Source organism: Chiloscyllium plagiosum, unplaced genomic scaffold (assembly GCF_037043375.1).
Source record: "Chiloscyllium plagiosum isolate Xiang-an unplaced genomic scaffold, Cpla_swu_hap1 HiC_scaffold_6, whole genome shotgun sequence".
Taxonomy (NCBI): domain Eukaryota; kingdom Metazoa; phylum Chordata; class Chondrichthyes; order Orectolobiformes; family Hemiscylliidae; genus Chiloscyllium; species Chiloscyllium plagiosum.
This window is the reverse complement of record NW_028270144.1, coordinates 72,487,780-72,504,073: the sequence shown is the minus strand read 5'-3', so window position 1 is coordinate 72,504,073 and position 16,294 is coordinate 72,487,780. Positions and strand designations below refer to the sequence as shown.

Sequence of the window (16,294 nt, the reverse complement as noted above, 5' to 3'; positions counted from 1 at the left end):
CTGAAGAAGGGCTCATGCCAGAAACATCGATTCTCCTGTTCCTTGGATGCTGCCTGACCTGCTGTGCTTTTCCAGCAACACATTTTCAGCAGAGGACAAAAGAATCATAGTAACTGACAGAAAGTGCATGTACACATGTTAGGGTTGGAGGCCAGTTGGACATTGAGGGAGTGGAAGTCTTCAGCTGATAGATTTCATTGGCTGCTTATTGGATGTGGCGATTGCCACATGGGTGCAATCATTGATGTCCTATATCTGTAGGAATCCACTGCTGGAGGAAACACCACTGCATTCTGTCCCTGTGAAGCCCTGTCTGTTGTGAAATGAATGTGCTACCCGTCTCCAGCAAAGACGGCATGATCGGTTCCAGTTATTGCCAAGATACCAATGAGGCCAACAGCAGATGCTTGGGAAGAGACAGAAACAAAGGACTTCAAGTGACTTTGATGACCACTGGCAGGCCTTGGCAATGAGTGTTACAAGGTGCAAGTTATCTGGCAATGAAGGCTCATATGTCCATGGCTATCTTCTTGCAGCATCACAATCCCCTGTCGTAGCAGTCACCTCACCAGCTCCAACAATGGTTGTAGATCCTGTATATAGTATAAGTAACATGTGTGCTTTTTGTTCACAACCTAAAACCTTGACAAAATCTGAAATAATCTTTCAGGATCATTCTTTGGCTTTAAAAGGAAGAGTAGGATTTCTGTCCTGTCTGGGTAAATGTGCCTGCAAATAGCTGTGCTTTTGGGGATAGATCCTTTCTAAAGATGACAGATATCCACTATATCAGGAGACTGTGATCTCCAGGCAGATGTTAGCCCTTTACAAAATTTACTTACTGTTAGGTTCTTACCTTTCTCTTTCAGTCTGAGTACACCAGATGAGCTTCCCTGAGAATTCTGGGAGAAGCAAGTGAAGTTAATACTAAAGTCTTCTTCAGTGACTTTACTCAAATACGCTTTCCGAATTAAAATAAACCCTTCACTATCTTTAGTCTTCCTAAAGAGGATAAATTAGAAAGAGTTTAACTTAATTAAAGAACAAATATCTATTAGACTGTTTAATGAAGCTTCTTTGATCTTGATTTTTATACAAATACTCTAAAATCTATAGTAGTCATGATTTGGAGATGCCGGTGTTGGACTGGGGTGTACAAAGTTAAAAATCACACAACACCAGGTTATAGTCCAACAGGTTTAATTGGAAGCACACTAGCTTTCGGAGCAACGCTCCTTCATCAGGTGAACTTGGAGGGCTCGATCGTAACACAGAATTTATAGCAAAAATTTGCAGTGTGATGTAACTGAAATTATACATTTCACCGCACAGCACAACAATCAACAGACAGGAGGGTTCCCTCCCAGTTGGGGAACGCTTCAGTGGTCCAGGACATTCAGCCTCGGACCTTCGGGTGACCATCTTCCAAGATGGACTTCAGGACAGGCAGCAGAGAAAAGTGGCCGAGCAGAGGCTGATAACTAAGTTCGGTACCCATAGGGAGGGCCTCAACCGGGACCTTGGGTTCATGTCACATTACAGGTGATCGCCATTGCACTACACACACACACAGATATTCCTGCACACACACACTCTCACATACACACGAACACAGGTACACACAGATGCGCACACAGACACCCACACACACCCTTATAGACACACACACTCCCACACTCACACATGCACCCCCTCACAGACTTAAGACACTCTGCACTCACTACATACACACACTTTCTCACACTCACAACCCCCACCCCAGACAGACACACACACACAGACAGACAAAGACCCACATGCACACATATATTTTGTGGGGTGAATTTGTACTTGCAGAGTTACATTGCACTTTGCTCAAAAACTGCATACATTCATGTGGAACTCTGAGCTCAAAAACTGCATGAATTTATGTAAAACTCTGTTATCTCACTTTTTAGATTGGAATCAATCTAAACATCAGGTCATAGACAGAGAACACAGGGGGCTAACACCTTCAACATATTGTCTAGCTATCACCATTGTTAACAGCTAACCCAAGAATGCAACTTTAAAAAAAAGATTTTGTGATTTACACATGAAAAAAGTGAAACTATCATTGTATTCTAACAGATGAAAGGCTTAACAGACAATCAATTTTTCAATGTATAATTTCAGTTACATTACACTGCAAATTTTTGCTATAAATTCTGTGTTACAATCGAGCCCTCCACTATCACCTGATGAAGGAGCATCGCTCTGAAAGCTAGTGTGCTTCCAATTAAACCTGTTGGACTATAACCTGGTGATGTTTGATTTTTAACTCTAAAATCTAAACAGGGTTAATTAACTTTAACATAATATGCTGAAATCACACCACTATATTAAATTGCTTTGGAAACTATTTTAAGCAACTTTTTATTTTAAATAACTGATGTTTTTGTTTTTAAAAAAGTATTTATAAGAAAAACATAAGAATATTCTCCTCAATTAGTGTTAATGCAGAGCAGAATTTCACTAACAATCAATTTTAAGTATGACCTCCGTCAGTTGTTCTCACAATGAGTAAGGGGAAATGTGATTTGATTACCAACAAGACTCAAAGGAATAGGTTTTTCTGCTATTGTTTTTGTGTGTACCATATCACTTGTGTACTCCAAAATGAATACAGACAAACATTACTTGCCTATACTGCAGTTTGCCTGATGCTGTGACTGGTTATGTAAGTGCAACTCCAGCATGTGCTGCTGTAGTGATAGAACTGCTGGCCTTTTTTGGGCTGAACGGCTCAGGAACTCACCAAGCATCCTCACTGGGACAGCAGCTCTTCAGGCTGCCTTTGATAAAATTACCAAGCTGGTCCACTTACTACTATCAATGAAGGTTTGGGTCTGGCATTCCTCAACCCATCATCAGTGACCCAACTTGCCTCATAAAAGTTCAGGCATTTTTGACTAAAATCAACACATTGGCTAAATCTGAGTTGCTTGAATTTTTTGGGTGGATTTTCTTTTGCCACAATGAAAGGTTACACCCTATCTTACTGAGTTACCTCATTAGGGCGGCATGGTGGCTCAGTGGTTAGCTCTGCTGCCTCACAGCACCAGCGTCCCACGTTCGATTCTAGCCTCGGGCAACTGTCTGTGTGGAGTTTGCACATTCTCCCCGTGTCTGAGTGGGTTTCCTCTGGGTGCTCTGGTTACCTCCCACAGCCCAAAGATGTGCAGGTCAGATGAATTGGTCATGCTAAATTGCCTGTAGTGTTAGGTGCATTAGTCAGAGGGAAATGGGACTGTGTGGGTTACTCTTTGGAGGTTCGGTGTGGACTGGTTGGGCCAAAGGACATGTTTCCATACTGTAGGGGCTCTAATCTAATAATTTCCTACCAAATCCCTCATATCTGTTTTCTATCCCATTTACAGCGTACCATTCACAAAACAACTTAATGTAACCCGTCGTGTAAACCCCAAAAGCCTTACACTTCCCCAAGTCCCCACCCAACCCATCTGCTTCATGCCTACACCAGCCTATCTTTCCCACCTAGCCCCTGGTATAAGGTGACCGTGCTTGGTGTATTTATTCACTTTCTACCACCCCTTTGAAAGCAGGTTGCTCGTGACCATTGATGACCATCCCCTCCTGCATTATCCATTTCCCTGTCATGCCTTACTTTATCCCACCCTTGCAAATCCTGCTGCCCCCTTCATGATTGTTCTGTGCCTTTACCCAAAGCATGCAGTCAGAATCCCAAAGGCTAACTCGTCGAGGCCTAGTCCCACGGAATGCCTTAAAATGACCAATTCATATTGGAGACTGCCCTTGATTTAATATGTGGGAATCTCTGACTAATTGGAGATTCCCGTGGATTTCGGTAGAGGTGACTCTCCTAGGGCTTTGAGAGATGGCTGGTTGTTTGCTGTCCATGCAGTGTGTTTGCCAAGTGAGCTGCTGACATATGGTGCAGCCATGAAATGGCACAGCCCATTGATGTACAGCAACTTGAATGCCCCCTAGACTGAGGACTGCTTAGCAGCAAGGCAAATGCCTGTTCTCATGACTGCATAAATTGTGCAAGGCAAGGTAGGAATGCTGTGATGATGCAGGTAGGTGCTAAGTGAGTGAGCACTGAGAGAACAAGCAAGCATCCCTGAGACACAGCCTAATCTGATCTTTGCGCTGGGAGCATATGCTTGGTGCAGTTTCCTGTTGCAGGTTTTCAGTACTGAGGTGCTCCTCAATACAAATCTGTGCTTCCGGAATACACTGCCAATGCATCAGAGAAGTACCAGGCTGGTCACAATGGGTTGTCAAATGGCAGATGCCAATGTCCACTGGAAGAGTGCTGCATGACCCTGGTGCCCAGTGATCATGCCCTGAGCTGTGGTCTAGTCACAGACACCATGGAGGTCAGATGGAACAGGCAGTGAATTTGTTGGATACACGCTTTGCTTCCCTTGTCACATTTTCTGGATGTCAAGCTGGTGTGGCGCGTTTGGTAAGATGGTTGGTTGAATTTTAATGAAACACGTTATGCTGTTAACAAGCATTAAATCTCAATTATCGGAATCTCACCAGGTTGCTTGTGAAAAGGATAAACAATGGAGTGAGATTGTTATGATGTTGCACTTGTTGCTCAATTCTGCCGCACATTATACCATAGTCTATGCTACACTGATGCCTACAAGATCTAACCCATTAAATTTAAAATGATGTAAGCATACCAGCTATTTTTCATCCAACAATCTACAGTCAGAAATAGACAGACTGATTACAGGAATATCTCAACATTTGAGTTTCTGATGCAACACGATTTGTGCCTAAAGTGTGAAATTGTGAAATTGTCCAGAACTAACAGACTCAACTTTAACCCTGAGTAAGTGAATCAACTTAACTGAGTTGAAATCTTCAGCGAAAAAAGTATAATTTTTGATCAAAGGCTCCTTATCATTGTCAAAGATTGACTATGTACTCAGAACAGATGTTAATCTTTTATGATGAGGAAAAGTGTAATCACCATTTTATTTCTAAGTATGTTAAAAATAATTGATGTTGTTTTTCTATGAAAAGTGTGGAATATCAGGAGGTCAATTTGATTTGCAGATAACTCAAAAATGAGGGCAACAAAATTTGACTTGTTAGTGCCCACAATGTTTTCGGTGCAGTACTCTTTGGTTCTAAAATGGCATTCATGCTTCACATGCACAATTGCAGTGCAGCCCCTGCAGGACAGCATTTTTGCTAGGTCAGTAGCAAGTATTCAGTGGAAGTATGCAGGTTAGGCAGCTCTGCATATAATGCTGTTTTGATATTGCGACTGCCAATTCCAACCTCAATGCTGCTGTGAATGCCTTTTCTTAAGCATGCACAGCTGATCATGTATTCAACAACAGGAAGTGCCTCTCTCCCTAACCCCAACAGTAATAGTAAGAAGCGTCATTGATTGCTCTTGGGTTAACTTCTGTTCGAATAAAAGTGCTTTGCGGTTTGCAGATTTGCTTAAAGTTGTTAATATTGACAGTGCTGCTGCATATTGGAAACTCTTTGGTTTGACCTGACAGCTTCTGTTCAGACTACATCCTCCTAGCTACGTGCTTCTAGCTGTTGTTTCATTCTGCATTGACCTGAAGAGTAAGAGGGAATACAAAGAGAGGAGACACAGAGAGATAGACAAACTGCTCTCTAAGGGAGGAGATGAGAAAGGAGAACTCTTAACAGGTGGTTTTATCAAGCTATGGTCATCTGAGAGCAGTTCTACCACGCTCAGCACATCATGTCAGCATATACTTGCTATTCTGCGGCAAACAAGGGGTGCTTATTCCATGCCTATCTGTTGGTCTCTCAGTCTTCCAGCCACCACATCAAATAAGAGGGTGGCTCCTAGATACCAAGGACTATTCACTTATTGGCCTGTATCATGACTGTACTGCCAAAACATGAGTGGGCACCATGAGTGCAATGAGAGCTATCCTGCTACACAAAACATCATTGAGCAGATCATTAGCATGGTACACCCACATTCTGTGAAAAAAAATTAAATTACCCGCAGGCAGAACAGTAGTAGGCTTTTTTCACATCTGCAGTTTATATCTCAAACTCATCTACCTATTACTAATAACATGTTATTACTAATATCTAGTACTGGAGCAAACCATAACAGACACATCACCCACAAATGTTGTACAACATTCGCTGACACACTTACCCTGATCTTGCAGGACAAGGTGGTGCAGAACTAGGGATCGCAGTGTCTAACTACTAAGGAAAAGCATGACTACTTGTTCTCATCCCCATTGAAGAGACAAGTTGCTCTCATTGGAGCAGCCATGACTAAGGCTGTAGCTAGTAAGGGACTGCAACTATTGGAAATGATGGCATGTTACTACCTAAATGACCTTGTCACATCTAAGTTTCCATTCATCCAAAGTGTTCTCTAACATACAAGCTGCGGATGGTGTAATATGCACCAACTGCATTCCCATCTTTCCCTTGTCCCAACTCTACTCTGTATCTGGGGAGTAAGTTTGCCAATGGGTTCTGGGATAGCTTACATAAGGTGACAAATGGGCCTGAACAGTGCTTGGTGCATTGGTAAGCCAGCTAGAAAGTTTCTGTCACCAACAAGAAGCATGGAAGACTTTGGTACTAATTTGGTAGAGAAATTTTCAGAGTTTGAAGCCCATTTTCTTTCTCAGTGTGCAAATGGTGACCAACTCAATGATACCACACACAACCATGATGTAATGTGTGGAACTGTAGTACAATGAGTTTTTTGGGTTGTCTTCAGTGAAACCTCAGTTGACTGAAATGATCATGGACAATCCAAACAGAAAGACAGTGTGTTGGCTGCCTCTGCTCTTTCTCTGTTTCTTCCTTTTCCAGTTCCTGAACTCTCACCGCCTGCCTGGTGACAAAGCCTGTACTCTCAGAATGCTCAGGTTCTGCAGGACACAGCAGATCATAATGAATTAAGGAATCCATTCCAATGATATTGCAAAACTCCTCCTACTTTCATTTACATCCCAGAGAGCAGTTGAGAGTCAATCATATTTCTGTGGGTCTGGAGTCACATGTAGGCCAGACCATGTATGGACAGCAGTTTCCTTCCCTAAAGGACATAAATGATGGGTTGCTTTTCCTGACAATCATAAATGGTTTCACGGTCATCATTAGACTCTTAATTTCAGGTTTTTATTGAATTCAAATTCTACAATCTGTCATGGAGAGATTCAAACCCCACCCCAAGAATATCACATGGGGTTCTGGATTACTAGTCTAGCAATAATATCACTAGGTTGTCACCTTTCCTAATCTAGACAGGAATTTCCTTTTCCTGGTGAAATATTTCCTCTCCATATTCTTTTCGTAATAAAGGCATATAACTAATTATCATTTTAGGAATTCAAATTTTAACATAGAGGTAAGTAGATGTTTCATAAGGTAGAGGAGCAAAAGTGGTCTACTGAGTCTGGTCTGTTATTCAATGAAATCATTGTTGATCTGATAATCGTCAACTCCACTTTCCATAATCCTTTAATTCTTTGCTGTTTAAAAATTTGTCTCTCAGCATTGAATATACCTGACGACCGTCCTAAACAGCCCTGTGTGATAAAGTCCACAGATTCACCATTGTCTGAGAAAATAAAAACATTTATCTTCATCTCTGTCATAAAAGGGTGAATCAAAGAACAATACAGCCCAGGAATAGGCCTTTGGTCCTCCATGCCTGCACTGACATATTTTGCCCTTCCATACTAAAACCGTCTTCACTTACAGGATCTGTATCCCTCTATTCCCTTCCTATTTATGTATTTGTCCAGGTGTTATTGAATGCTGCTATTGTGTCTGTTTCCAATACCTCCTCTGACAATGTGTTTCAGGCACTCACCACACTTTGTGTGAAAATATTGTCTCAAGTATCTCTTTTAAAATTCTGCCCTCACACTTTGAACCTGTGTCCCCTAGTAACTGACCCCTCCATCCTGGGAAAAAGCCTGATACTATCCACTATATCCATGCCATTCACAATCTTATAAACTTCTATCAGATTGCCTTTCAATCTCCTGCTTTCCAGTGAAAACAAACCCAGTCTATCCAACCCTTCTTCATAGCTAAAAGGCAACATCCTAGTACACCTTTTCTGTACCCTCTCCAAAGCATCCACATTCTTTTGGTAGTGTGGTGACCAGAACTATATGCAATATTCTAACTGTGGCGTAACTGAAGTTCTATGAAGCTGCAACATAATTTGTCTAGCCTTATGCTCAATGCCCCTTCCAATGAAGGCAAGCATGCCATAGGCGTTTTTCACTACCTTACCTAACTGCACAAGCACTTTCAGTGATCTGTGGACTTGCACACCCAGATCCCTCTGCATTTCGATACTCCAAAGAATTCTGTCATTCACTACACAATTTCCACCTGTACTTGACCTCACTAACTTGATCGAGTTTTTTGAGGAGGTGATAAAGATGATTGATGAGGGAAAAGCATTGATATTGTCTACATGGGCTTCAGTAAAGCCTTTGACAAGGTTCCTCATGGCAGACTGGTACAAAAGGTGAAGTCACATGGTATCAGGGTGAGCTGGCAGAATGGATACAGAACTGGCTTAGTCATAGGAGACAGAGGGTAGCTGTGGAAGGATGCATCACCTCACATTTGTCTGGATTAAACTCCACCTGCCATTTTTCTGCCCATGCCTCCAACTGACCTATTTCCTGTTATACCCTCTGACAATCCTCCTCACTATCCATAACTCCCTCAATCTTTGTATCATCTGCAAACTTAGACCAAACACATTTTCTTCCAAATCATTCATCTAGATCATGATCAGGAGAGGCCCCTCACTGATCCCTGTGGAACACCACTAGTAACAATCCCCCATCCTGAAAAGCATCCTTCCACAGCTACCCTCTGTCTCCTATGACTAAGCCAGTTCTGTATCCATTCTGCCAGCTCACCCTGATACCATGTGGCTTCATCTTTTGTACCAGTCTGCCATGAGGAACCTTGTCAAAGTCTTTACTGAAGTCCATGTAGACAATATCAACGCATTTCCCTCATCAATCATCTTTATCACCTCCTCAAAAAACTCGATCAAATTAGTGAGGCACAATTTCCCATGCACAAAACCATCCTTACTCTGAGATTATGCTTTCTGTTCTTACATTCTCCAACAAGGGTAAAATAACCTCTCCCTGTCTATAATAAATAGAGCAAGGAACTGCTGATGTTAGAAGTCTGAATCAAAAACAGAAATTGGTGGAGAAACCCAGCAAGTTTGGAAGAGTCTTTGGAGAGAAGGCAGAGTTAATGTTTCAGGTCCAGTGACCCTTCTTTGGATCTCTTCCTCTTTACCCCTAAGGATTTTATGTACTCTAATAAGCTAATTTCTCATTCTGCTAAACTCCAATGAGTACAGGCCCAAATGACTCAACCTATTGTTATAAGCCAATCCTTCCATACCTGAGATCAATCTAATAAACTTCCTTTGGACTACCTACATCAGCTCCTATGTCTTATGGTCTTAACAATTCAGGGCACACTCCACGGTCAGTGATTACACACACAATCCCAGCCATGTTATTCTATATTCATCCATCACGCATCATCATGGCACATCTCTGAACCCCTTGCCATCTGGTTCTGCTGCAATGCTGCTGCCAGCTCATTTTGTGCAGTGGGACAGGTACCTTCTCATGGATTGGATCAGGACACATCTCAGCACTGCTCATTGATTCTCTTGGCACTTACTTTGTGCCTACTTTAATGTTCACAGTCCTGTCTTGCCTCGCCTTTGCAGTAAGCTAGTGATTAAAGATCACAGTATGTCTGTTTTTCCATGCTGCTTAGCATAATCACAAACCCAGGCAGCTTCTCCTGATTTTCAGCAGTGATCAGTCAAGGTGCTGGATAATTTGCAGTTCAGCACTGTGCTACATCGATCTCATATCTACACCATCTGCCAGCAGCCCAGGCAGCAAACACATTGCATGTGCGTCAACTAAATGGCCATATCTCAAGTCAAGGTGGGGCTTCCATTGGTCAGTTTTTTCTTGTTGGAGTAAATGAAAGACATTGGCTGATCTCAGTCTAAGAGATTACACATGTTAACTGATGGCTTAGAGTGAACACAGTCAGGGGGTCCATAGAACTCTGAGGAATGGGCTATGGTCAGTCCTGCAGGTGACTACAAACAGTCAGGCGACCCATGGTTCATAAGTCAGTCAGAGAGCTGCACAGTGATTAGTCAGGGGATTGGTCATTCTTTAGCTGGTTCATCCATCCAAGTCAGTCAGGGGCTGGCCCACGGTCAGTCCTGTGGGGTGAGGAGTCAGCTCACTGAAAGTCAAGATGGGATATCAGGACACAATGCTGCCTTGGGGAAGTTAGGGAGGTCAGTGCTGGGAATTGGAATGGGCATGCTGGATAAGACATAAGGCCATAAGACATAGGAGTGGAAGTAAGGCAATTTGGCCCATCAAGATCACTCCACCACTTAATCATGGCTGATGAGTATTTCAACTCCAATTACCCGCACTCTCCCCATAGCCCTTAATTCCTTGTGAGATCAAGAATTTATCAATCTCTGCCTTGAAGACATTTAACATCCTGGCCTCCACTGCGCTCCATGGCAATGAATTCCACAGACCCACCACTCTCACACCTTTAGAGAATCCTGGACTAGTACTCCCAGATCCCTTTATACATTGGTTTTATGAATTTTCTCACCATTTAGAAAATTGTCCATGCCTGTATTCATTTTTCCAAAGAGCAAGACCTTGTATTTGCTCACGTTGAATTTCATCAGCCATTTCCTGGACCACTCTCCTAAACTGTCTAAATCTTTCTGCAGCCTCCCCACCTCCTCAGAACTACCTGCCTGTCCACCTAACTTCGTATCATTGACAAACTTCACCAGAATGCTCCAAGTCTCTTCATCCAGATCATTAATTTATAAAGTGAACAACTGCGGCCCCAACACTGAACCCTGTGGGACACCACTTGTCACCGGTTGCCATTCTGCCACCAGTTATCCCAACTCTCTGCCTTCTGTCAGACAGCCAATCCTCAATCCATGCCAGTAACTCACCTTGAACACCATGGGCCCTCACCTTACTCAGCAGCCTCCCATGAGGCACCTTATCAAAGACCTTTTGGAAGTCGAGGTAGATAACGTCCAACGGGTTTCCTTGATCTAACTTACTTGTTACCTCTTCAAAGAATTCTAACAAGTTTGTCAGCCACGACCTCCCCTTACTAAATCCATGTTGACTTGTTCTAATCCGACCCTGCACTTTCAATAATTTAGAAATCTCTTCCTGAACAATGGATTCTAGAGTTTTACCAACAACCGAGGTTAAGCTAATCAGCCTATAATTTTCCTTTTTTCGTCTTGATCCTTTCTTGAACAAGGGGGTTACAACAGGACTTTCCCTGACTCCAGTGACTTTTGAAAGATCACAACCAACGCCTCTGCTATTTCTTCAGCCACCTCCCTCAGAACTCTTAAGATGTAGCCCATCGAGGCCAAATACCGAGGGGCAAAGAATACAGAAGGGTACAGAGGGAATACAGAGGGGCAAAGAATACAAAGGGGATACAGAGGAGATACATAGAGGTGAAGACTGTTGTAGGCAGAAATTCAAAATATAAGAATAGGGAGATTATGCTGCAGGACATGGGATACTACAGAATGGGGATTATCAGTGATCACTATCACCACGGCTTCAACCATGTGCTGCACAATCGTTGGCATGACAACACAGTAATGGTGCAGCTTTCTATTCATGAGAGCTCCTGATGTAATCCCAGATAGTGAGTAGGAGAGGATCAGGACTGATGGGCTGTCTAGGTACTGTGTAGGAACTGCAAGGCAGAAAGGGACATGCAGATTTGGGGGTGAACAGGGCCTTGGTTAACCAAGCTGAACCTGAGGGTTGTGCCAAGTGAGACCTGCATTGCCTCCATATTCATTTGATTTCAAAATGTGCACAGCAAATCAAAAATGGTAGTGCCCACACCGGGAGTGGGTGGAGTTAGTGCTGTGTCAGCACAACAGCTCCACGAGTGAGTGTTGGGAGATCCTTCAAGGGAAGCTTTCACACAGCAGTGAAGTCATTTATATTAAGCATTGAGCATGTCAAACACTTAGTGGGTAAAACGGTGCAAAAGCTGGTCATTAGCAATCTTGATCTTGTTATTCGTCATCACAGAATCAAAGTGGGTCATCTCTGAAAAACAGAGTAACCACAGGCAACCACAGTTGGTACCTGTAGACCGCAAAGCGCAAAGAGACTGCGATATCACATTGGCTGCACCGGGCCACGGAACTGATTCCTTTTCATCTTGAATTGTAAATATTCTCCGACATGCCCGCATATGCAATGATGCCATCTTTGGGTGGCGTGGGACCAAGATAAGGTCTTAGTACTCATGCAACATCTGCAGTCTCCTAATGTCTCTTTGTGACATGACTGATGCTGCATTCATTGGAATAAAGTCCTACATCAAAGTTCCAGTAGCATCATTCTTTGGCCTTCCTTGTCAGATTGTTCCATGTCCCACTGGACAGAGGTATAGGCTAACCATCATGTGTGACTGATATAAATGCTGACTGGCCATTCTGACCAAGGGCCTGCTCTACTTCTGACAAGGTTCGTTGCAACTGTGACTGAAGGATCCAGCCAAAGCATTGTTGTTGTCATTGTTGTTGTGCTTCAACAAAGATGCGTAGAAACAGAGCAGGAGCAGAAAGCCCAGGACCATGAGCAATCTCCAGCAGATACTGGAAAACCTGTGCCTGAGGAGTCTGCAGCTGAAGGTCCCCTTAGGATGCGGAGGAAGTCCAGGAGGTCCACCAGAGTCTGTCGTCCTTGATGCCACTTTCTCCAGAGGAACAAGGCACATGGGCTACAGACTGCTGATGTTCCACGACATGGCCACAGAACCAATACCAGCTGCTGAATGGGAGCTACAACAGGAAGAGTTGGGTGACCATCCTATACTAGTGGCCATCATGGCAACAGCCGCACTATATTTTATGCAACTAGTTCCTGTGTGAGAATTTTCAATCCTCAACACAAAAATACACCAAGGCTGTTATTGATGCACTTTGTGCCAGATCACAGCACTTCATCTCATTTCCCAGTGACAAAGACAATACTGCAGCCCAGGCAGTAGGATTCAGCAATGTACTTGACTTCCCCAGGTGTAGAGTACAATATATTGTACACAGGTGTGACATGAGATCCATTTTATAATGCAGCTGAGTTCATCAATAGAAGAGAGCTGCTTTCATTAATGCGCAAGTTGTCTCTAGTCATTACATAGTCTGGGATAGACACCCCATAATCTTACATGATGCCTATTATTGAGAATTTCCAGGTTCCTGCAGCATGTCCAGGGCTGTGTGCCTTACAAGGATTGTTATTGGGAGAACAAGAGCTATTCAAGGGCTAACCAAGGCTGATGACTCCGTAACATGACCACAGCCTGAATGTAGATACAATGCGGCCCATTCTTCACCTAGAGCCATCTTGGAGCAGACCATGGGCCTGCTGACCAGAAGATTCAAATGCTTGGATAGGTCCACATTCCAGACAGAGTATGCTACATGATGCTAGCATGCTGTGTTACACATAACTGGAACAGGCAGAGACGCAATGTTAAGGACTTCAAAGATTAAGGTAAACAGGAGCAACCTTCTGTGTGACAAAGCACAGCAGTGTTCAATGTTAAAAGCCAGAAAGGACTTAATGGATTCAGTGGATGACAGCTAGGTGCAGTGATCATTTATTTACAAATTTAAAAATCCCATGACACCAAGTTATAGTCCAACAGGCTTATTTGTGAGTACAAGCTTTCAGAGCGCTGTGAAAGCTTGTACTTCCAAATAAACCTGTTGGACTATAACCTGGTGTCATGTGATTTTTAACTTTGACAACCCCAGTCCAACACCGGCATCTCCATATCATCATTTATTGACTTGTTGGTTGTTGGAAGCAAAACAGTCAGTTTCTATTTCAAGACACAAGTGCGCAGCTTCAGTTTGTTTCTTATTGTTCACTTTTGCTGTTGCTGAATAAAAGTTGACGTTTTTAAGGTTTTGAAGGCTTTCCTGAATGTGCTGTTCCTGCATTAAAAAACAATAAGATGCTGGTCTCCCCTGGGCATTGGGAAAAGTTACCCAAGATTGTCAGTATAAAAAACAGACAGTATAATGTCTAATTGCATCACAATTAACCAGCATAAATTAACCACACATTGCAATTCCCTAACAACTTGATGCACTTTTATTGATTTTTCTCCTGAAATCTCTGGCTTTAAGAGCTAAATCTAGGTGGACAAAGACAAGCATAATTAATTGCAGTTTTAGCAAAGACTCATGATACAGGTAATCAAAACATTGTCCCAGAAGCTAATACTTACTGGACTTCACCCTGTTGGAGTTTCATATTTTCTGTCACATCTTTGCCATTTATTAGCCATTTGATCACCGGATTAAATTTTCTTGCAAAACCAAAATAAACTTTGCACATTAACTGTACAGATTGTCCTAAAATTAAATGTGTAAATTGTTAGCAATAGCATATCTAGTGAAAAGCATTCAATTAATTCATGTCACCTTGAACCTGCCTGATTTTTCTCAATTATAAGGGTTGATCTTGTTCATTGAAAGGGCTGACTTATACATGTAATGCAGCACACAGACTGCCTCCATTTCTCAATGGGAAATCTAATTTAAATAGATTGTCCACACCGGAAAACCTCATTAATTTGGCTTACATCACACTTGACTACGCAAAGAAAAATTTGCAAAGACGGTAGCTCCAACCACAAAAAGGGAAGTTATGATGAGGATGCATCAATATTCCCCTTAATTCTTAATAACTAATGATACTGTTGTAGTAAAGGAGGAATCTACCAATTCGAGGCCCTGTATTAGTTTCTTTTAACAACACAGGCACAGATCACATTGAGGATTGAGGTTTTCAAGTCATCCGAGTCTCTTGCATCTGGTTGTAAATAAGGAAGATGTGAACTGATATTTTGGAGGGAAGATAATTGCATTCCTTACTGTTGCACACATTTCTTGCAACTTCCATCAAGGATGTCAAAATCTAAATTGTGAAATAACACATCAAGTATCTTACTTTTTCAAGTATTCTCTGGTCTCCTCAAAGCTCTACAGTCCACCTCTCTGGCTTTTTTGCAAGGAAGATGGAGCCCAAAAATAGGAAATATTTGCTACTACTTCACAGGGCACAGGTGACTCTGCAGCTACATGATTATGTGCTGTTTAGTCTCCTTATTTAAGAAGGGATGTACTTGCACTAGAAACAGTTTGGCAAAGGTTCACTAGGCTGATTCCGAACAGAAAGGGGTTGCCTTCTGAAGAAAAATTGAGATGATTGGGCCCATATGCACTGGAGTTTAGAAGAATGAGAGGCGATCTTATTGAAATATAGTACATTCTGAGGGGCTTGCAGGGTAGGTCTAGACCTAGGGTCATGATTTTTAAAATAAGAGAGTTCACATTTAAGACTTGAGATGAGAAAGAATTCTTTCTCTCAGAGGGTTGTTAATTTTCTTCCCTAGAGAGCAGTGGAAGCTGGTCACTGAATGCAGTTAAGGCTAAGTTGTACAGGTGTTTGGCCTATACAGTAGCCAGGTTAATGGGGGCCAGCAGGAAAATGGAGTTAAGACTGCAGTCAGATCAGCCATGGTGTTGCAGTCTTGTAGATCTGAATAGAATCTATTTCTTATTATCTCATGATCTCTCACATCCAGATGTAGGACATGCAGACATTGAGGTTTTCAGGCTGAGGCATTCATCAGCAACTAGGGGCATTCTCATTGCGATCAGAAACAATGGATGCAAAGGATAGCTTTGTTCTCTAATTTGGCTAACCCTTCCAGAATTTCATATTCTTCAAACATCAAGGAATACCACAACAAAGCCATAATGTTTGCTTCTTAGTTAACAGTCAATGGTGTGTGTTATGATGTGATTGTAATATAGCATCTATCATTCATTTAATACAAGTGTACGATTTATTAGCTCATCAGAAACTCTTCCTTATTTACAGTACACAGCATTTTCAAAACCTATTTAGGAATGCCAATGCATAGTATATTTTTAGTGTCTTTTAAATATTCATAGCAACTGAAAATGTTTTAAAGGAAAACGTAAGTAAAAACAACAAATGCATTGGGCAAAGTATCACAATACAGAGTAGGTAAAACCAGCTTTTCGATGGCCATAATATGCATCCAGCATTTAGAGGCTAATTTCAGCAGTTAAAGTCTCAAGATC

The 16,294-nt window shown here is 42.2% G+C and overlaps 1 protein-coding gene across 1 annotated transcript in view; it reads right to left on the bottom strand.

Annotated features, from left to right (window-relative positions):
- The window catches only part of LOC122550655 (interleukin-18 receptor accessory protein-like), an 86,358-nt gene that overhangs the window by 38,852 nt on the left and 31,212 nt on the right, over positions 1–16,294 (bottom strand). The window contains exons 7-8 of the mRNA XM_043691733.2: positions 14,407–14,533; positions 857–1,002 (exon numbers count right to left, since the gene is read on the bottom strand). Coding sequence (XP_043547668.2) covers positions 857–1,002; positions 14,407–14,533 — 273 coding nt within the window. The remainder of the gene's footprint in view (positions 1–856; positions 1,003–14,406; positions 14,534–16,294) is intronic.